We start from the raw sequence: 23,456 nt of genomic DNA, 5'->3' as shown, positions 1-23,456 counted from the left end.
TTAAATATACTTTTTAAGTATCAAAAGTAAATGTAATTGCAAAAATTTACTTAAGTATCCAATGTAAAAGTAAAAGTGTTACTAATTTCAAATTCCTTATATTAAGCAAACCAGGCGGCATGATTTTCTTGTTTTTTAAATGTATGGATAGCCAGGGAGGGCCACACTCAGACATAATTTACAAACATAACATTTGTGTTTAATGAGTCTGCCAGATCAGTTGCAGTAGGGATGACCATGGATTTTCTCTTGATAAGTACGTGAACAGGACAATTTTCCTGTCCTGCTAAGCATTCAAAATTTAAGTATTTTTGGGTGTCAAGGAAATTGGATGGAGTAGAAAGTATATTATTTTCTATAGGAATGTAGTGGAGTAAAAGTCAAAGTTGTCAAAATATAAATAGTAAAGATACCCCCAAAAATGAATTAAGTAGTACTTAACCATATTTGATTAGCCTAACAGTCTAATCCAAACAAACCATTCCCAAACAGCGATTATATTAAATCATCTTTCAACTAATGTGTTATAGGCTTACTAAATTGATTTTTTTTAAAAAGAGATCTAAATGAACCTGTATCCAGCTGGGAGGAAAGAGAGGAGACGCCTCTGAGGACATGGACCAATACCTCAAGCTCAAAGCCAATGTTCTCATTCTGCATATCCTCCAAAAAAAGCACACTGGCATCATTTACATTTTGATTAGGTTTACAAAAAAACATGATCCGTCTTGGTTTCTTTTATCCTTGGGGTGAATAGATTGCTTTGGATGTACATCTAAAGAGTTGGCCCACAAACTCTCAGAAAAAGGAAGAAAGACGAGACAGTGCAGTGGGATTTTCTTTGATCTCGACACGTTGGGGTTGTAGTTGTAAAACCAAATCCACAGGCCTGTTCTTAAAGTCATGCTGCTGCTGCTAATCACTAGACGACTATGCCACATCCATTTGTGGGAATGTCAATTGAGTTCTAATGTGCCTTGAGTTTTAATGTGCCCTCAGGACATTCTGAAATTTTGAACAGTAACCAGCTCTTTAAAAACCAGTAGAAGCAGTTACTTTCGCAGCTAATTAAAGGTCATCTTGCCGATGGCTTAATACCAATGTCCTCATAAAATGGCTGTCACGTTGTGTTCGTGGCCATAAAAAGAGAGGACTGAACTTTAAAAATCAAGTACATTGGACTTGAAATCCGAAAAGTCTTAAAAGCAGCTCCAAGGTCGATAATGCCTCCTCTATGGTTGAGCTCGAGTTGATTGCTATGATTTTATGCTAAGCAGCAACAGCAGGGGTCTTTGTCTGGCTGCTAATGTATCAAATTTGTGGTGGAGACACATCAACAATGGTCCAATGCCAAATATTACCTTTCAACACATAGGTCTTTGTTTATCCCCTTCCAGATCTGAATTGTCTGGATCGGTGTGAGCAAGCATCATGACAGTTCCTACCCTATTGCAGAGATCTATCAAAACCTTTTTAATCTGTGAAGAGGTTTCAACAAGGGACTAGAGCAAGGGTGGGCAACCCTGGTCATGGAATCCCTGGGAGGCCAGGTAGGTGACATTTTGCCAATCACTGATATTAATACATCAGCTTAGTTGGTGTTGTAAATTAGTAGAGTCAGTTGTGGGGGTTGATTAGAACTAGGCTAAACTTTTGCTGTACCTGCAGCACTCCATACCAGAGCCCCTTGCTTAATGATATGAGCTTGGTAATTGTTTGGGATCGGCTCAGGCAACCGCTTTGAGATCATCTTGCATTTATGCTAAAGAAATGCACAAAACTGACTAACTTACATACAGATGTACTATCTTAATTTGATCACTCTGTTGTCGCAGATAATTATCCTTCACGACTTGATATGCAAACGTGTAGTGTATTCATGGTTTAAAAAGACTTCTAAAGTTTTTATTTTCCACTTAGAAATATCAGACTAACTAAAAATATATCACCCCTACAAAAATGTATATTAGTTATAACACACATAATAATTCACATTTCCTGTTGCTGAAAGATTATTTTCCTGCTGTGAGAAATGGTTCAAATTAAGATCTGTAGTCCTGCCTAAACAAATCAAGCTCAGTGATAAACTACCATGCTGGAATTATTATGTGGACACAGCAGCACTGAAATTTAAGTGGGAGTAAAGTGGACTTGAAATTCAAAGTGGTTTCAGATTGCCATTGTACTGCATGTCTTTTATAATTTATTCATGACTAAATCTATTTTTGGACACACTTGGACTGGAGCCTTGAAATATGAAGTACTTTGTGTTTCCTAATTAACTAACCTACACTTTCAAACACCTATCGCACAAAAACATACAACAAAGCCAGGTCTTTCGAACCATGCAAGCTATGATAGCAAAGTAAAACTAATTAGGCCTACTGTTTCAGTTTTACGTTTTTACAGCAAACATAAAAAGGAAGTGTAGTCTTCCAGTGTCATTACAAAAAAAACATGAGCTGTTTTTGACAGACAGTGTTCATAGACAGTATAATGTTAAATGTCTTTGAGATTCTATCAAGCCATCTGTTCCTTCCACTAGGGCTGATTTCTGGATTGCACAAGCATCAGACAAGCAGGAAGACAACTATAGGCTACTCAAACGTCCCACAATGTCTATCCTATCCTCAATGTAATGTATTGCCCTCTTGCTGTGCATATCACTGGATGGGACTAATCATTTTTTCATAGTTATTCACTGAGTAAGTTTTATTTCATATTCACTGGACCTATTCTTTGTAAAGTGGAGGGAATAGTATGGGTTATGTTAGGGTTGGATTTCTCAATTATAAACTACTGAAGATTCGACTACCACAGCAGGACCAAACGCTGTTTTCAATAATGGCTAGCTCTGTGAAAACTATTCACAAGCATCAGAATAGAGGATAGGTCGAAAGTTACTATGGTAATAAGATGCTCTAGGTAAACTTTAAAACGTTGTTGTGGGGAAGCAGTTTTATCCTACTGTTTGTGTTGAAAGGATTTATGAGGGCCCTTTTCCATGCACCTGCTTCAAAGCGCGGGAAGCGCGCGGTCAGTTCAGCAATGCTGTCTACTCAGGGCCAGAAAAACTATATTTAGGCCTACCTACCATTTCTTCAATCAATAAACAATAGATGCGGCACATTTTAACCGAATGTGTTACTTTCAAACAAACAGTAACGAGTGACAGACTTAGCCTCACCTGAACTCGGGTGCGGAATTTGTCTTCAACCCATAGAACCCCGCAGACAAGGTGAGTAACCAGTGTGGTACGAAATTCCCATGCTCGCATTCCAGGTAAGGCGCAGACCACTTGATTTGACTTTTGTCCAGAATGTAGCTATTTTGAGTGGCTGTGGCGTCTCTGCCTGACGCCCTTCTCTGACTGTGCATTTTCTTTCGGTCCCTGAACTCGTTAAACCACTCAGAATCCGGGCTCCTGCTCTTGAGACGGTGGTGAGCAGAGTTGGAAAGGTCCTGGAGGACCACTTCCCTGTCAGTTCTTGTCGCTTGAAGGAAAACGTGAGGACCCGGTGTTGGAGCATCATTATGGAATGTAACCACTGCCTTGTGAATTTTGGGGTCCCCTTCAAGAATACTCCGAACCAGCGCGTGGTACCAGTGAATATCCCTCCGAAGGCTGTACTCTCGCGACCTGTTGGCTTGTAAAATCATGTTCAGGAAGTTGGTCGCGTGCGCTATAGTGTCCAGCACGCTATGGAGAGAATAATGAGAGGCCACATTGGTTCCACCGCGGAGGCTACTCAACTCATACCTCCGAGAACAGTTGACTTGTTCAAGAGCCGAAGAGTCTCCAGTGTGCAGGAAAGCTGTCACCACTCTAGGCAGGTCCTCCTCGATTTTGTGCGCCACCACCGTGCGCTCCGTGGCGGATCCTGGGTTATAAGTTGGATGGTGCAGTGATTCCTTGTTGATATTTTGAGTGCTGAAAATAGAAGGGTTCTTTCCTCGTATTTCTGCGTCTTTGTCGTTATCCGACCATTCTACATACCCATAATTGGATCCGAAAACAAATCCCATTTGCAAAAGCATTTGAATAAGGAAAAAACACATACTTTGACTTCTTTTACCGACACAGTGAAGAATCCGTTTGCTCTGTTGAAAACCAAAACTAACCCCTTTCGAGCAACGACTAAATGTGTACGCTAATGTTAAACTACTATGCGATTACTTCGTATCTTCCCTATTTTATAACATAAGGTGCCATTTAAAGATAGCCTTCTACCAAAACCTCTAGGCTACTTGTCCATGATAAAGAGATGCTCGACTTCACTTGCTTCCACCAACCGCCGTTCACGCTTTGCAACCGAGTGTCAGGCAGATGTTTTCACAGTCAACCAATTTTCTTACTGCCCAGACATTTTTAGTTGGGCGTGACGCCTTCCCAACTCCAAGCAGCTAATTATAAACAGCTATGTTATTGCAGCGGTGAGCTCTGGTAGTCGCTTTTACACAGAGCCATGGGCGAGGTAAAACACAAGCCGCCTACTTCAATCCTCCTAGAGCAGGCAGGAGCATTAGCGTGAAAACAGAGGAAATACTGGAGGCTCGAGCAAATTGCTTTCATAGTCCCATCCCTTCCAATATCGCATAGGGCACCTGAAGTGTCGTAGACACACGCGTGTGGCTGCTATTGCTGCCAATCCTCTTTGTGAAGTGGTATAATATGGGTAGAGCGAGCTGCAGGAGCTGTTCTGTGCTGAAAGTAGCCTGTCAGTATGGGAAAGGACGTTGACCGATTTATGCATGACAAGTAAAGTGAAACGTGCAGGGTTTTAATTGGGATTTTGTAGGTGATGAAATATACCCTTATTAATTTTCTATTTTTCTTGATAACTGGCCAGTCATCTCCCACAGTGATATCTTTATTTTATCATTACTAAAATGCATGTCAGGTGTATGACAAAAGTGTTCAAAAGTGGTGTTCAAAAGTGGTGTGGCAAAATGTGTATATTTTCTGGGGCCTGGATTTTCCTGATCTCATGACCTAGTCAGGTAAAACTCTGGCTCCTATTTGTAGGCAATTACAAAATAGTATCATTATAGATAGCTTCCTTTTTCATCTGTGACTACAGGGCTGGTGTTTTTCTTCTCCGGTCATGTGAATTCAAAACACTCCAGGCCTAAGGTAGATCAAGCCCTTTCAAACTACCACAAACCTTGTTATTATTCATTCTGGATCTGATATCAAAAGAGCCAGAGACAACAACTTCAATGGACAACATACTGTGTAGTTTAGTGAACTACTATAGCAGGATTGAGCATTATGTAAATGCTTCCGTCCCTCTCCTCGCCCCAACCTGGGCTCGAACCAGGGACCCTCTGCACACATAAACCACAGTCACTCACCAAGCATCTTTATCCATCGGGTCACAAAAGCCAAGGCCCTTGCAGAGCAAGGAGAACAACTACTTCTAGGTCTCAGAGCGAGTGATGTCACCGACTGAACCACTATTAGCGCGCACCACCGCTAACTAGCTAGCCATTTCATATCGGCCACATAAAGACTAGTTACCAATGTATTTAAATATCTATTTCACTCTACACACACACACACACACAATTTTAAGCAGTGGATAGAAAATAAAATAAAAACACAGACAGACAGGTTTCAATGTAGAAAAGTATTTTAATTTGCTGTCATTAAACCTATTATTTACTCATCTGATTACAGTGCTCTTCTGCAATAATTTTTTGTAAGTTTTATTTAAGGCAGTAGAATTTGAAACGAGGCAGGGTTAAATTGAACACTATACACAGTAGACTTTGTTATAATGCTTTTTTCATCATTAAACCACGAACCTTGTGTTGTTGTCCTGGTCTCCATCTGGCCCACCAGAGGTTAGTTCCCTGGCGCTCACTGTAGGAACTGATTGCCTGTAAAATCCATGTCTTCAATCATTAAATCAACTATTTTCAACATTTTAATTGAAAATACTATGCCCCTTTTCATGAAGTAGATTTTATTGAATGTTTCAATAAAATGTCATAATACGTTAGATTTAGCTGCTGGGAGGCAAGAAGACCCCTAGCTCTGCTAAAACCAAAGATATGCCATTTTCAAGGGATTGTTAAAGTAGGGCTGTTCCCCCCAAAATATTATCTTGGATGACTGAAAGTCGTCTGTTCGAACCAATCGATTGCTCAACATTTTTAAACGTGTACTTTTCCATATATGTGTTGTAATAAAATAAACTACAGTGCCTTCGGAAAGTATTCAGACAAATTGACTCTTTCCACATTTTGTTACATAACAGCCTTTTTTAAATAATCCACAGCAATCTACACACGATACCCTATATTGACAAACATTTTTTTTTTTTTTTTTTGCAAATGTATAAAATATTAAAAACAGAAATACCTTATTTACATAAGTATTCAGATCATTTGCTATGAGACTTGAAATTGAGCTCAGGTGCATCCTGTTTCCATTGATCATCCTTCAGATGTTTCTACAACTTGATTGGAGTCCACATGTGGTAAATTCAATTGATTTAACATGATATGGAAAGGCCTGTCTATATAAAGTCCCGCAGTTGACAATTGTCCATAGAGAGTTGAGACAGGATTGTGTCTTAAATGGAAGCAGTTTGGAACCACCAAGACTTTCCTAGAGTTGACCCCTGGCCAAACTGACCAAGAACCCGATGGTCAATATGACAGAGCTCTAGAGTTCCTCTGTGGAGAAGGGAGAACCTTCCAGAAGGACAGCCATCTCTGCAGCACTCCACCAATCAGGCTTTTATGGTAGAGTGGCAAAACGGAAGCCACTCGTCAGTAAAAGGAACATGACAGCCCACTTGGAGTTTGCCATTCTGGACAAGTCTCTGAATGTCCTTGAGTGGCCCAGCCAGAGCCCGGACTTAAACCTGATCGAACATCTCTGGAGAGACCTGAAAATAGCTGTGCAGCAACGCTCCCCATCCAACTTGACAGAGCTTGAGAGGATCTGCAGAGAAGAATGGGAGAAACTCCTCAGATACAGGGGTGTCAAGCTTGTAGAATCACACCCAATAAGACTCAAGGCTGTAATTGCTGCCAAAGGTGCTTCAACAAAGTACTAAGTAAAGGGTCTGAATACTTTTTGTATTATTTCTGTTTTTATTTTTAATAAATTAGCAAACATTTCTAAAAACCTGTTTTTGCTTTGTCATTATGGTATATTGTGTGTAGATTGATGAGGAAAAAAACATTTGAATCAATTTTAGAATGAGGCTGTAACCTAACAATATGCAGAAAAAGTCAAGGGGTCTGAATACTTTCCCAAGGCACTTCCTAGAGCTGGCCGCATCTTGGCTGATGCTTTAAGCTTACAGTTTGATGCCTCAAGAGGGTGCCAGAGATCTAAATAGCCAGAAGACAAAAACCTTAACCTGACCCAACTATTCTCCTCCTGCTGGCTTTTGCAGATTATGCCATTACTCTCCTGAAGTTTCTGGTAATAGCCTACACTAGGAGTCAGCAACCTTTCTCATGTGAAATGCCAATTTATCTTACCATTTTTACAGATCTGCGTGCCAGTTATGGTTTTCATATGCACATTTTTGTGAAACAAAATAACATCTCAAAATCACTGTCATGTAGTAAATCAAAATTCTATCCAAATCTAAATGAAAACCTAAAAAGTTACTTCCATTGCCAACTTTGTAAAAATAGCCTACATAAAGCCAACAAATAAAAACATTTTGAAAGGGGGATACCTAGTCAGTTGCACAACTGAATGCATTCAACAGAAATGTGTCTTCCGCATTTAACCCTCTGAATCAGAGAGGTGCGGGGGGCTGCCATAATCGACATCCACGTCTTCGGCGCACTGGGAACAGTGGGTTAACTGCGTTTCTTAGGAGCAGAACAACATATTTTTACTTTGTCAGCTTTACTTTGTCAACCTTTCGGTTACTGGCCCAATGCTCTAACCACTAGGCTACCATTGCAGCCTGCAGGTAGAAAATATCCTGATAAAAATAAATATTCTATAAATCACATTGGCTACACATGGCCTGTCTGCAGGGGTGCAACTTTCACTGGGGACGGGGAGGACATTTTGAAATTGCATTTTTGTCCCCCTCCCAGTTTTATCATTGGAATTGGATACAACAGGAGGGAACGGTGTGGTTTAGGACCACGTGGACGACCTCTGAGCGATCGGGTAGGATGTTTGGAGTGTTTATCAGACTGGATAAAAAATAAAACCAAAGTTGCGCCCCTGCCTGTCTGCAATGAACTTGAAACATCTATTTGCACAAGGGATAATAATCAGTGCTTGACTTGGACAGCCGGCACCTCAGATTTTCTACTGCTTGAGCTCCTGTTCCCCTTATAGAATATTAGCTCAAAAGTATTGTGGGGCTCGTGCACCTAAATATAAACAGTACCAGCACCCAAAATGAGTACCAGAACCTATTTCATTCCAAGTCAAGCACTGATAAGAAGCCTATTTTATGACATTTCCACTGGATCAGAGCATGACATTTTTCCCTTTCACCTCTGAGTGTTTATTGAAAGGGAGAGGGCTGGAAAGGTTTTTCAAATACACTGAGGAACTATTGTAATTCTCAATGGATGTGAAAACAGACTTTGTTTGCTTGCTGTTTGAGGTGAAGAAAGCACTACTTTGAGAAGCTCCATGTCATTAGTGGTCGTGCGTTAAGCCAATCAGAAATACTATCAGATCCTGAAATGGGTACATTTATATGCGTACATTTGGGCACAGGCCAGGTAGCCTATAGGCCTACTTCATTGTGTGCGCATCCTTACTCAACATTTACAGGAGCAGGTGTAGGCCTCCGCAATGGATAAGTTCACTGAGATCTCGGTTGACCAACAGCCTAACGACCAAACAATCGACCAGTCGACAAATTGGGGTCAGCCCTAAATAAATTTTATAACTATTTGGTTTTCATATCATCACCTACTGAGCATAGTCGGAACTACAGATGTCCAATTATTCCATGCAAAACAGCACACATTTAGCTCAGCAAACAACATAATTTAGCTTGCTTCATCAGAGGTTAGGCTTTTGGAAAGAGCTTGACATCGGCTAGTCCTCTTCCTGGTGAAGTTGTCAGTCGTACTACTGTCATCACCACTATAGATGGCATGCAAATAAAACAATATTTAGATATTGTCATCTAGTTTATCCCCTGAAAGTTTTCTTGTTAACTAGCCATATTGATAACTGTTATTACTGTAGCTAACTAGCCAATTTGACATGGTCCATCAATCAATGTAGCCTAAATCATGTCTGTCAGCAGCAATCATAATTAAAAACAATGTTGAAAAGGGGATCATGTTACCTAATTTCGCTAGGTAGGCCTCCGTTGGTTGGAGAAAAAGTACATTAGGTCTACTTACCACTCACCATATGTTTATCCATCTGTATAAAGTTTCTACCGGTAGCTTACAAAGTAAACATTATCAGCTAACAGTACCACAGCAAATGCACCCTTCTGCTGTTTGACAGGCAGAGCCCAAAAAAGATAAGAAGTTAACCTAAACCACTCATACATGTCAGGTATAGTTTACTTTTATTTTATATCACTGAAATATTCAATTAATGGTGGCCAATATTGAGAGGCTACCCTATGTATCTGAAATTACATGATGAATTGATGTTTACTGATCATGAAAAGCATACAGTTACTTTCAGTATAACTTTGATGATAGAGCTAAATGTGGGCAATTGTTTTGCATGGAATAATCAGAAATGTGTAGGTCTGACTACAACCCAGTCGCTCATAACGATGTATGTATACCACACAGAAATACTTTTCAAACATTGTGAGCGATTGGGTTGCTTAGACAAGCTTTTCCTATCCTATTGTAGTGGATGAGGAGTAAAGTGCTTCTTGTGCAATGGAGGCTCCTCCTCAGGATAAAGGGAGGGCCATCCTCATCCTCATAAAAATAGTGAAACATTAACATTTTTATAAATCAATGCTAAATATATTCATGTCACCAAATAATTGATTAAAACACTGTTTTGCAATAAAAGTCTACAGTAGCCTCAACAGCATTATGTAGGGTACCTGGTTATGCCGTTTGGTCTGACCAACGCACCCACAGTGTTCCAGGCCCTGGTCAACGATGTGCTCCGTGACATGTTGAACCGGTTTGTGTTTGTCTATCTTGACGAAATCCTTGTCCGACAAGTCTTTCAGCTCCTCCTGGAGAACCATCTGTTTGTTAAAGCGGAAAAATGTGAGTTCCATCGTTCCACTATCTCCTTTCTTGGATACGTCATCGCTGCAGGGAACATTCAGATGGATCCTGACAAGATGAGAGCGGTGGTGGTTTGGCCCCAACCCGCATCCAAAGTGCAGCTGCAACTTTTCCTGACATTTACACATTTCTACTGCCGCTTTATTCGGGGCTACAGCACCCTGGCCTCCCACCTCTCTGCATTCATTTCCCCCAAGGTTCAGTTCATGTGGTCCCCAGCTGCTGCCCGGGCGTTTCTCAATCTAAAGCACCATTTCACGCCTCAGACTTTGGAGTGGGGGCCGTCCTGTCCCAGCATTCTGTCCAGGACCAAAGCTGCATCCCTGCGCTTTCCTCTCTCATCATCTCCATTCTGCTGAGAGAAACTATGACGTGGGAAATCAGGAACTTCTGGCAATCAAGTTGGCGCTGGAGGAGTGGAGACACTGGCTTGAAGGGGCGACCATAAGAATTTGGAGTATCTCCGCACCGCCAAAAGCTTCAACTCAAGGCAGGCTCATTGGGCTCTGTTATTCACTCAACTAAATTTTACCATCTCCTACCGCCCTGGGTCCAAGAATGTGAAGCCTGACGTCTTCTCCCCCTGTATAATTCCGCTGCTACATCATCTGACCATGATACCATCCTCCCTACCTCCTGTCTAGCAGCTACACTAGTCTGGGGTATTGAGAGCCTGGTCTGCAAGGCGCAGCATTCCGGGTGGGGCCAGACTAACCGGATGTTCGTCCCATTTGGTCCTGGTCCTGATTCGGTCCTGGAATGGGCCCATTTCTCTAAACTAACCTGTCATCCCGGCTCCCGTCGGACCCTAGATTTCATCCGTCAACATTTTTGGTGTTCCACCATGGTTCCAGATGTCTCCGCATTCATCGCCGCCTGCACTGTGTGCACACAGAACAAGACCATGCGGCAAGCTCCAGCTGGCCTCCTTCACTCCGTTCCTCATCGCCCTTGGTCCCATATATCCCTGAACTTTGTTACTGGTCTCCCTCCGTCAGATGGCAACACCACCATCCTTACTGTGTTGGATAGGTTTTCCAAAGCCGCACATTTCATTCCCCTTCCCAAGTTACCCTCAGCCAGGAAAACGGCCCAGCTTATGGTGGAGAACGTCTTCCGGATCCATGGACTTCCGCTCAACATGGTCTCCGATTGGGATCCTCTGTTCTCGTCCAGGTTCTGGAAGGCATTCTGCAACTTCATTGGGCCATCGGCCAGCCTGTCCTCCGGGTTTCATCCCCAGTCCATCAGCCAATCGGACAGAGCCACCTGGAGACTACTCTTTGCTGCCTCATCTCTGCCAACCCCACCACCTGGAGCCAACAACTTGTGTGGGTGGAGTAGGCCCACAACTCCCTTCCCTGCCACTGGACTCATGCCCTTCGAGTGTTCATTGGATTACCAGCCCCAGCTCTTCCCTGAGCAAGAGGAAGAGATCAACAAAACCTCTTCCCAGATGTTCATCCGCCACTGTCGGCATACCTGGAAGAGAGCCCGGTCCACTCTTCTTAAGACCACCTCCAGGTATCGTTGACAGGCGGTTCGCCACCCCGGCTCCCCACTATTGGCCCGGGCAGAGGGTATGACTCCACCCCTCTGGGTGGAGTCTCAAAAACTTTCCCCTCGTTTTGTTGGTCCATTCCCCAAGTCCTTAGCCTCTCTGCTATTCATCTTCTGTTGCCCCGTATGCTCTGTATACATCCCACTTTCCATGTTTCTAGGATTAAACCTTTGTCTCCTAGTTTTTGTTTTCTAGTCTCTCCGGTGGTTCCGACCTTTCTGCATGCCCTTACCCTGAGCCTGCCTGCCGTTCTCTCCCTTTGTGACTTTACGTTGGACTACGAACCTCTGCCTGCCCTTTTGCCTGCCCCTTGGTTATAATAAATATTATGATAACCGAACCATCTACCTCTTGTGTCTGCATCTTGCTCATATCCTGAGTCGTGATAACCAGAGCTCTTGCAGTTCGAACTGACATGTTGTCCACCCAATCAAAGAATCAGATAATTTTTCACTTTCACTTTCACTTACTTAGCAAGCAAATGGAGCTAGCTAGTTAGCCTACTCAAGGACACTCAAATTTGTACAAAGTTTTACGTTTGGTATGATTACATAAGACAGAAGTTTCTTTAAGGCAAAAACGAAAGTAGGGTGGTTGGTCAGGGTGGATGGGTAGGCATATAATGTGAATGTCTAGCAACCCAAAGGTTTTGTGTACGATTCTCATCACAGACAACATTAGCATTTTAGTACTTAACAACTACTTACTACTTTTTAGCTACTTTTCAACTACTTAGCATGCTAGCAAACCCTTCCCTTAACCTTAACCCCTTGCCTAGCTAAGGTTAGCACCTAGTTTATCTTAGCGTTAGCCACCAAGCTAACATTAGCTACAATTGGAATTTGTGACGTATACATTTTGCAAATTTGTAACATATTGTACAAATTGGAATTCGTAACATCATACGAATTGTAATTCATAACATATCATACGAAATGGATGATGGACAACAACAAATTAATAAATACAATATTATGACCCGCCACTGCTAAATTAATATAGAGGAAACAATGATGTGTGTGTGTGTGTGTGTGTGTGTGTTGCGCACACAGACATGTCCTGTTGCGTTGTAGTCTTTAGGGCTCATCTAAAGCCAGTTCCAGAAGAGCGGCATGCCGCCTGGGGTGAAGGATGGGCCTTTACCATGGTGACCGAGGCCCCCATGCATGCGTATTCAAGTCATTGGAGCAGAACACGCTTCACAGGTTCAGTGCTTCTGGCACAGTCCACTAGTTCCAGGTCAGCTTCACCGACACAGACAGACAGACAGACAGACAGACAGACAGGCAGGCAGGCAGGCAGGCAGGCAGGCAGGCAGGCAGGCAGGCAGGCAGGCAGGCAGGCAGGCAGGCAGGCAGGCAGGCAGGCAGGCAGGCAGGCAGGCAGGCAGGCAGGCAGGCAGGCAGGCAGGCAGGCAGGCAGGCAGGCAGGCAGGCAGGCAGGCAGGCAGGCAGGCAGGCAGGCAGGCAGGCAGGCAGGCAGGCAGGCAGGCAGGCAGGCAGGCAGGCAGGCAGGCAGGCAGGCAGGCAGGCAGGCAGGCAGGCAGGCAGGCAGGCAGGCAGGCAGGCAGGCAGGCAGGCAGGCAGGCAGGCAGGCAGGCAGGCAGGCAGGCAGGCAGGCAGGCAAAATGGAGAACGTAATGTAATGCATTGGACACATTCATATTTACCATTAAAGATGCATTGGTGTTGCATCTGCACTGAGCAGTGATAAAGGTTCTCCCTGTAATTGGTTGTGATAAGCACACGGCAAGGAATCAACTACATAATTTCAGATTAGTGTTAAAAATAGCCAACCAAATTGGCAGGTTGTTTGTTTCTATGTTCTATTCATTCCATTTCTATGCTGACTGCAGTACAGACTACAAGTCGGCATCCTCTTTTGTCCTTCACAGTCTTTTCTCACCACCTAGTCCTACATCATTATCCGACCCTCCTATAATCACAGATTACTGTAATAATACTGTGTTAACAGATCTACCTATTTAATTTATATACTGACAGTGTGTTCCAGTGCATACAGGCCTTGGGACAGCAGACTCCTCATGCTCCCTCCATTTCATCTTCCTCTCTTGTAATCACCACAACCTCTTATGGCCTTATGAATATTTCATGGCCATCGGGTGCTTCATCTACATGCCTTACAACTGGGGCCTTTCTGACAGTAGCAGTAGCAGCACTACTAGTAAAGCATTCACCCTCACTCTCTGATTGCGTTACAAATGGCACCCTATCCCCTATATAGTGCACTACTTTGACCAGGCCCGATAGGGCTCTAGTCAAAAGTGGTGCATTATATAGGGAATAGGGTGCCATTTGGGATGTAGAATGTATGTTCCCACAGGATTCTTTAGATTTCCTTCCCACCAAAAAACTGACAGCTGGAATAGCTACATCTGCAGTATTTGGGGCAAGTTGCACATCTATTCAAATTGCATGGTTACATCAGTGTATTTAGCAATGTGAGGAAATCCTATGCTCAATGGAGGGGGTTCTGCTCATGTTACCAGAGAGGAAGGACTGACTAACCAGGTAAGTATAGTAAGTATGGTATCAAACTTCCTCTCTGACTAACACGTAACCAAACCGGCTGCGCGCATGCGCCATCGTGTAACAAAAATGTATTTTGTTCCCCTACACCAAATGCGATAAAGACAGGCAGGTTAAAATATCAAAACAAACTCTGAACCAATTACATTAATTTGGGAACAGGTCGAAAAGCATTTAATATTTATGGCAATTTAGCTAGTTAGCTTGCACTTGCTAGCTAATTTATCCTATTTAGCTAGCTTGCTGTTGCTAGCTAATTTGTCCTTGGATATAAACATTGAGTTGTTATTTTACCTGAAATGCACAAGGTCCTCTACTCTGACAGTTAATCCACACATGAAACGGTCAACCAAATAGTTTCTAGTCATCTCTCCTCCTTCCAGGCTTTTTCGTCTTTGAACTTATTTGGTGATTGGCATCTAAACTTTCATAGTATTACTACACCGACTGGCAACACAGCTCATCTTTCAATCACACACGTGGGTATAATCAATGAGGAAATGGCACGTGGGTACCTGCTTCTATAAACCAATGAGGAGATGGGAGAGGCAGAACTTGCAGCGTGATCTGCGTCAGAAATAGAAAGGAGTTCTATTTTAGCCCTTGGCAACGCAGACGTGGGCAGTGAGCAGTGTGGGTACAATAATTGAATAACATAGATTTCTAATTGTATTTTGCAACGATCGTGCACGTGACACGAGCGGTGTGGTTAGCCTATCAGACACCAGGTTCTTTATAAATCCCCAGGACGCACAACATTTTCCAAAATAATACACGTGTTTTAGATCTGCAATTCATAAAAATAAAGAAATCCCACACATATGAACATGGATTGACCGGACAGGGCAATGCGATACTGAGCGCCTAGCATAGCTTGAACAAACCACTGAATGAATTACTGGCTTTAAGATGGCGCCGATGAGGATGGCTGACATTTTACCTTCTCCTGACCAACTGCACTATTTTGTTAGTTTATTTGCGTTGTTTGTAACTTATATTTTTACTTATTATGTACATAATGTTGCTGCCACCATCTCTTATGACCGAAAATTATTTCTGGACATCAGAACAGCGATTACTCCCCTCGAATTTGAAGAAGCTTTTTCCGTTAACGAGTCTGACGAGAAGGATATACTGCTTTCCCAGGAACAGGCCCAAATCCCCATCATTTGCATGAAGAAAAGACAGAGAAAAAGGGGACGCAGGTCGAGCTGCCTTCTGAAAATTAGTAGGCAAGCGAGTAAACTCCCACTGCCATCCGTTCTATTGGCTAACATGCAATCATTGGAAAATAAAATTGATGACCTAAAATTAAGATTATCCTACCAATGGGACATTACAAACTGTAATATCTTATGTTTCACAGAGTCGTAGCTGAACGACGACAAGGATAATATAGAGCTGGTGGGATTTTCCATGCACTGGCAGGACAGAGAAGCTACGTCTGGTAAGACGAGGGGCGATGTCTAATATGAAATTTGTTTTGAGGTATTGCTCACCTGAGGTAGAGAACCTTATGATAAGCTGTAGCCCACACTATCTACCAATTCATCCCACACTCATCTACATTATTCGTAGCCATCTATTTACCATCACAGACCAATGCTGGAACTAAGACCACACTCACCCAACTCTATAAGGCCATAAGCAAACAAGAAAATGCTCATCCAGAAGCGGCGCTCCTAGTGGCCAGTGACTTTAATGTAGGCAAACTTGAATCAGTTTTACAATTTTTTTTTACAAGCATGTAACATGTGCAGCCAGAGGGAAAGAAACTCTACACCACCTTTACTACACACACAGATTAATCATACAAAGCTCTGACCATAATTATATCCTCCTGATTCCTGCTTACAAGCCAAAACTAAAGCAGGAAGTACCAGTGACTCCCTCAACACGGAAGTGGTCAGATGACGCGGATGCTACGCTACAGGACTGTTTTGCTAGCACAGACTGGAATATGTTCCGGGATTCATCCAATGGCATTGATGAGTATACCACCTCAGTCATTGACGACGTCGTCCCCACAGTTACCGGACGTACATATCCCAACCAGAAGCCATGGATTATAGGCAACATCCGCATTGTGCTAAAGGCTAGAGCTGCCGCTTTCAATGAGCGGGACACTAATCCGGACGCTTATAAGAAATCCTGCTATGCTCTCAGACGAACCATCAAACAAGCAAAGTGTCAATACAGGACTAAGATTGAATCCTACTACACCGGCTCTGACGCTCATCGAATGTGGCAGGGCTTGAAAACTATTACAGACTACAAAGGGAACCCAAACGTGAGCTGCCCAGTAACGCAAGCCTACCAGATGAGCTAAATGCTTTTTATGCTTGCTTTGAGGCAAGCAACACTGAAGTATGCACGAGAGCACCAGCTGTTCTGGATAACTGTGTGATAACGGTCTCTGTAGCCGATGTGAGCAAGACCTTTAAACAGGTCAACATTCACAAAGCCGTGGGGCCAGACGGCTTACCAGGACGTGTACTCAAAGCATGCGTGGACCAACTGGCAAGTGTCTTCACTGACTTTTTCAACCTCTCCCTGACCGAGTCTGTAATACCTACATGAATCAAGCAGACGATCCTGTGCAATAGGAAGTGAATGTAACCTGCCTAAATTATTACCGCCCCATAACACACGTCGGTAGCCATGAAGTGTTTTGAAAGGCTGGTCATGGCTCACGTCAACACATCCGGATACCCTAGACCCACTCCAATTTGCATACCGCCCCAACAGATCTTACAGATGACGCAATCTCAATCGCACTCCACACTGCCCTTTCCCACCTGGACAAAAGGAACACCTATGTGAGAATGCTGTTCATTGACTACAGCTCAGCATTCAACACTATAGTGCCCATGAAGCTCATCACTAAGCTAAGGACCCTGGGACAAAACACCTCCTTTTGCATCTGGATCCTGGACTTCCTGACGGGAGCCACCAGGTGGTAAGGGTAGGCAACAGCACGTCTGCCACTCTGATCCTCAACACAGGGGCCCCTCAGGGGTGTGTACTTTGTCCCCTCCTGTACTCCCTGTTCACCCAGCCAAACACGACTCCAACATGATCATTAAGTTTGCTGATGACACAACAGTGGTAGGTCTGATCATCGACAACGATGAGACAGCCTATAGGGAGGAGGTCAGAGAACTGACACCACACCCTCTCCCTCAATGTGAGTAAGACAAAGGAGCTGATCGTGGACTACAGGAAAAGGCGGGCCAAACAGGCACCCCTTAAAAACATCAACGGGGCTGTAGTGGAGCGGGTCGAGAGTTTTAATTTCCTTGGTGTCCAACAAACTATCATGGTCCAAACACACCAAGACAGTTGTGAAGAGGGCATGATAAAACATTTCCCTGCTCAGGAGACTGAAAAGATTTGGCATGGGTCCTCAGATCCTCAAAAGGTTCTACAGCTGCACCATCGAGAGCATTCTGACCAGTTGCATCACCGCCTGGAATGGCAACTGCTCGGCATCTGGCAGTAAGGCGCTACAGAGGGTAGTGCGTACAGCCCAGTACATCACTGGGGCCAAGCTTCCTGCCATCCAGGACCTAAATAATATGCAGTGTCAGAGGAAAGCCCATATAATTGTCAGGGACTCCAGTCACCCAAGTCATAGACTGTTTTCTCTGCTACCTCGCGTCAAGCGGTACCACCATATAGCCTCGTTATTTTATTGTGTTACTTTTTATTATTTTTTACTTTAGTTTATTTGGTAAATATTTTCTTAACTCTTCTTGAACTGCAATGTTGGTTAAGGGCTTGTAAGTAAGCATTTTACTGTAAGGTCTACACTTGTTGTATTCGGTGCATGTGATAAATAATGTTTGATTTGAACTTAATCATTTTGACACACCCCTCATTATTGTCATTGATTGCACTAATTGCATTGTTTGTCTATATAACATGGTTCAAGCATTCATGACATTACCCTGAAGAATGCACAGTGATGCCAAAACGTTGGTGATTTACCCAATAAATTACTGGGAGTTTATACAGTGCCTTGCGAAAGTATTCGGCCCCCTTGAACTTTGCGACCTTTTGCCACATTTCAGGCTTCAAACATAAAGATTTAAAACTGTATTTTTTTGTGAAGAATCAACAACAAGTGGGACACAATCATGAAGTGGAACGACATTTATTGGATATTTCAAACTTTTTTAACAAATCAAAAACTGAAAAATTGGGCGTGAAGTCCACAATCATCTCCTTTGTTTTGTTGACGTTGAGTGTGAGGTTATTTTCCTGACACCACACTCCGAGGGCCCTCACCTCCTCCCTGTAGGCCGTCTCGTCGTTGTTGGTAATCAAGCTTACTACTGTAGTGTCGTCTGCAAACTTGATGATTGAGTAGGAAGCGTGCATTGCCACGCAGTCATGGGTGAACAGGGAGTACAGGAGAGTGCTGAGAACGCACCCTTGTGGGGCCCCAGTGTTGAGGATTAGCGGGGTGGAGATGTTGTTTCCTACCCTCACCACCTAGGGGCGTCCCGTCAGAAAGTCCAGGACCCAATTGCACAGGGCGGGGTCGAGACCCAGGGTCTTGAGCTTAATGAGGAGTTTGGAGGGTACTATGGTGTTAAATTCTGAGCTGTAGCCGATGAACAGCATTCTTACATAGGTATTCCTCTTGTCCGGATGGGTTATGGCAGTGTGCAGTGTGATTGCTATTGCGTCGTCTGTGGACCTATTGGGGCAGTAAGCAAATTGGAGTGGGTCTAGGGTTTCAGGTAGGGTGGAGGTGATATGATCCTTGACTAGTCTCTCAAAGCACTTCATGATGACGGAAGTGAGTGCTATGGGGCGATAGTCATTTAGCTCAGTTACCTTCGCTTTCTTGGGAACAGGAACAATGGTGGCCCTCTTGAAGCATGTGGGAACAGCAGACTGGGATAGGGATTGATTGAATATGTCCGTAAACACACCAGCCAGCTGGTCTGCGCATGCTCTGAGGACGCGGCTAGGGATGCTGTCTGGGCCGGCACCCTTGCGAGGGTTAACACATTTAAATGTTTTACTCACGTTGGCTGTGGTGAAGGAGAGCCCACAGGTTTTGGTAGCAGGCCGTGTCGGTGGCACTGTATTGTCCTCAAAGCGAGCAAAGAAGTTGTTTAGTTTGTCTGGGAGGAAGACATCAGGGTCCGCGACGGGGCTGGTTCTCTTGGTAGCAAATGCGGTCGGCATTTGATTGTAAGGAATTCTAGGTCAGGTGAACAAAAGGACTTGAGTTCCTGTATGTTGTTATGATCACACCACAACTCGTTAATCATAAGGTATACACCCCTGCCCTTCTTCTTACCAGAGAGATGTTTGTTTCTGTCAGCGCAATGCGTGAAGAAACCAGGTGGCTGTACCGACTCTGATAACGTATTCCGAGTGAGCATGTTTCCGTGAAACAGAGAATGTTACAATCTCTGATGTCTCTCTGGAAAGCAACCCTTGCTTGGATTTCGTCTACCTTGTTGTCAAGAGACTGGACATTGGCGAGTAGTATACTCGGGAGCGGTGTGCGATGTGCCCGTCTACGGAGCCTGACCAGAAGACCGCTCCGTCTGCCCCTTCTGCGGCGCTACAGCCGTGAGTCTTTCTAGGTAAATCTCAAATAAAATTCCACACATGGATTGTACAACATTTGCCCATTATTATTTTCAAAATTGTTCAAGCGCTGTCTAATTGGTTGTTGATCACTTCTACACAACCATTTTCAGGTCTTGCCATATATTTTCAAGTAGAATTAAGTCTAAACTGTACCTCGGCCACTCAGGAACATTCACTGTCTTCTTGGCAAACAACTCCAGTGTAGATTTGAACTCCTTGTGTTTTAGGTTATTGTCCTGCTGAAAGGTGAATTAATCTCCCAGTGTCTGGTAAACCAGGTTTTCCTCTAGAATTTTGCCTGTGTTGAGCTCCATTCATTATTTTTTTTTATCCTGAAAAACTCCCTAGTCTTTACAAACATACCCATAACATAATGCATATGCTTGAAAATATGGAGAGTGATACTCAGTAATGTGTTGTATTGGATTTGCTCCAGACATAACACTTTTCATTCAGGGCAAAAAGTTAATTGCATTGCCACATTTTTTAGTGGCTTGTTGCAAACAGGATGCATGTTTTGGAATATTTGTATTCTGTACAGGCTTCCTTATTTTCACTCTGTCAATTAGGTTAGTATTGTGGAGAAACTACAATGATGTTGATCCATCTTCAGTTATCTCCTATCACAGCCATTGAACTCTGTAACTGTTTTAATGTCAACATTGGCCTCATGGTGAAATCCCTGAAAGGTTTCCTTCCTCTCCGGTAATAGTTTAGGAAGGGCGCCTGTATCATTGTAGTGACTGGGTGTATTGATACACCATCTAAAGTGTAATTAATAACGTCACCATGCTCAAAGGGATATTCAATGTTTCTTACCCATCTACCAATAGGTGCCCTTCTTTGTGAGCCATTGAAAAACCTCCCTGGTCTTTGAGGTTGAATCTGTGTTAGAAATGCACTGCTTGACTGAGGGACCTTAAAGATAATTGTATGTGTGGGGCACAGAGATGAGCTCATCATTTAAAAATCATGTTTAACACTATTATTGCACACAGGGCGAGTCCATGCAACATATTATGTGACTTGCTAAGCACATTTTTACTCCTGAACTTATTTAGGCTTGCCATAACAAAGGGGTTGAATACGTATTGACTCAAGACATTTCAGCTTTTCATTTTTAATTAATGTGTGAAAAATTTGAAAAACATAATTCCACTTTGACATTATGGGTTATTGTGTGTAGGCCAGTGACAAAACAATCTCAATGTGGAAAAAGTAAACGGTGTGAAAACTTTCTAAAAGCACTGTATATATAGTTTATCAATCTAATGTAAGATCTGTTCTCTTTTTCAGGGAGGTTTGCTCATACATTTGTATTTCCATGGCATTCTGTTGTTGCCTCCAGAGCTAATTAGACATAAAATATTTTGGGTATTGTCACGTTCTGACCTCTATTTCCGTTGTTTTGTATTTATTTAGTATGGTCAGGGCGTGAGTTGGGTGGGCAGTCTATGTTTGTTTTTCTATGTTTTGGGGCATTTCTATGTTTTCGGCCTAGTATGGTTCTCAATCAGAGGCAGGTGTCATTAGTTGTCTCTGATTGAGAATCATACTTAGGTAGCCTGGGTTGCACTGTTTGTTTGTTTGTGGGTGATTGTCTATGTTAGTGGCTTGTGTCAGCACATGTCTCATTTTGTAGCGTCACGGTCGAATTTGGTTTATTGTTTTTGTTACTCTTTCGTATAGTGTTCAGTCTTTCTTTATTAAAGATTTTACCATGGACACTTACCACGCCGCATATTGGTCCTCTGATCCTTTTCGCCTCTCCTCTTCAGACGAAGAGGAGGATGACCGTGACAGGTATGTCCAGTGTGCCCTGGCACTCCCCATTTAGCCTTGTATGGGTGAGTGAATGTCACGTCCTTACCTTAGTTCCTTTTTATGTCTCTATTTTAGTTTGGTCAGGGCCTGAGTTGGGGTGGGCATTCTATGTTTTGTTCTGTGTGTTAGATTTCTATGTGTTTGGCCTGGTATGGTTCCCAATCAGAGGCAGCTGTCAATCGTTGTCTCTGAGAACCATACTTATGCAGCCTGTTTTCCCACTATTGGTTGTGGGTAGTTTGTTTTGTGTATTGCACCTTGCAGAACTGTTCGTTTGTCATTTTGATGTTTTTTGTTCATGTATTTATTAAAAGTATTATGAATACTTACCACGCTGCACCTTGGTCCTCTTCTCCTTCTCCCTACAACAATCATTACAATGAGGGAGAGTGAAGGATTATGTACTTTAGTTTGTATTGCTTATAATTCATCAATACATTTGAATTGCTTTGAATGTTTAATTTATTTTCAAATATTTATAGTATTGATGTGCCATGCGGCAACAGAAACCATAAATGAACTTAGTTCACACTATACATTAATTTCCTCTTCCTTACATTTATTGCATGGAAAAGATAAGGTTTAACAACGTTCAGGTAACCTTAGTGAAATTAGCTATAAGGTCAATGTTTTTATTTTAAAAGTAAATAAATTACTTTAGCTCGGAGTAATTTTATTTATTAGCTACTTTTTACTTTTACTTGAGTAGTTTTTTACATCAGTTTGACTTCTACATGAGCAAAATGTAATTTAAGGAACAGTACTTCTACTTGAGTAGGATATTTCAGTACTCTTCCCAACCGTCCATTTTTTTTGCTGAGACTGTTTGACTTGGATTGTGAGTTTGCGTGACCTCAGCTCAGCCTATGAAAACCGGGCCGGCCCATCTTGGTAGGGTGGTCGGCCATTGCCCACTGATCACCCAAAGGCTCGTTATAGATTAATGTAACAGAGAAATTGTGCGACCAAAAAAAAATTATTTTAGGATAGGATTTTTTCCATTCGCGCCTAAAATGACATACCCAAATCTAACTGCCTGTATCTCAGGACTTGAAGCAAGGATATGCATATTATTGATACCATTTGAAAGGAAACACTTTGAAGTCTTTGGAAATGTGAAATTAATGTAGGAGAATATAACACACTAGATAAATGTATAACACTTTTTTCATTTTTGAAATGCAAAGGAAAGGCCACAATGTATTATTGCAGTTTAGCCTATTTAGATTTTGGCCACTAGATGGCAGCAGTGTATGTGCAACGTTTTAGACTGATCCAAAGAACCATTGCATTACTGTTCAAAATGTTGTATAAAGTCTGCCCAAATGTGCCTAATTGGTTTATTGATACATTTTCAAGTACATAACTGTGCACTCTCCTCAAACAATAGCTTGGCAATAGCTACTATAAATTGGACAGTGCCGTTTGATTAACAAGATTTTAAGTTCTGCCCATATCTGATATGGGCAATGTCCTGGGAAATTTTCTCGTTACGTCATGCTAATCACATTAGCTCAACTGTCCCGTAGAATGTTGATTTTCAAACAGACTTAGGAAAGTGTTTCACCCTTTGATTTCAACCAACCAGGTTGGTTTAATTTCAAAACGATGTACGGTACCAGTCGAAAGTTTGTACACACCTACTCATTCAACGGTTTTTCTTTTTTTACTATTTTCTA

At 42.7% G+C, this 23,456-nt stretch overlaps 1 protein-coding gene across 1 annotated transcript in view; it reads right to left on the bottom strand.

Moving 5' to 3' along the window:
* Positions 1–4,640, bottom strand: part of gpr158b (G protein-coupled receptor 158b) — a 102,538-nt gene extending 97,898 nt beyond the window's left edge. The window contains exon 1 of the mRNA XM_021612743.2: positions 3,188–4,640. Within this exon, the coding sequence (XP_021468418.2) occupies positions 3,188–4,059 (872 nt within the window). The 5' untranslated portion in view covers positions 4,060–4,640. The remainder of the gene's footprint in view (positions 1–3,187) is intronic.
* Between the last annotated feature and the right edge of the window lie 18,816 nt (positions 4,641–23,456).

The sequence above is a fragment of the Oncorhynchus mykiss genome, chromosome 8 (genome assembly GCF_013265735.2).
Source record: "Oncorhynchus mykiss isolate Arlee chromosome 8, USDA_OmykA_1.1, whole genome shotgun sequence".
NCBI lineage: Eukaryota > Metazoa > Chordata > Actinopteri > Salmoniformes > Salmonidae > Oncorhynchus > Oncorhynchus mykiss.
Note: the sequence above shows the minus strand (reverse complement) of the source record. Positions and strands in the feature narration are given on the sequence as shown.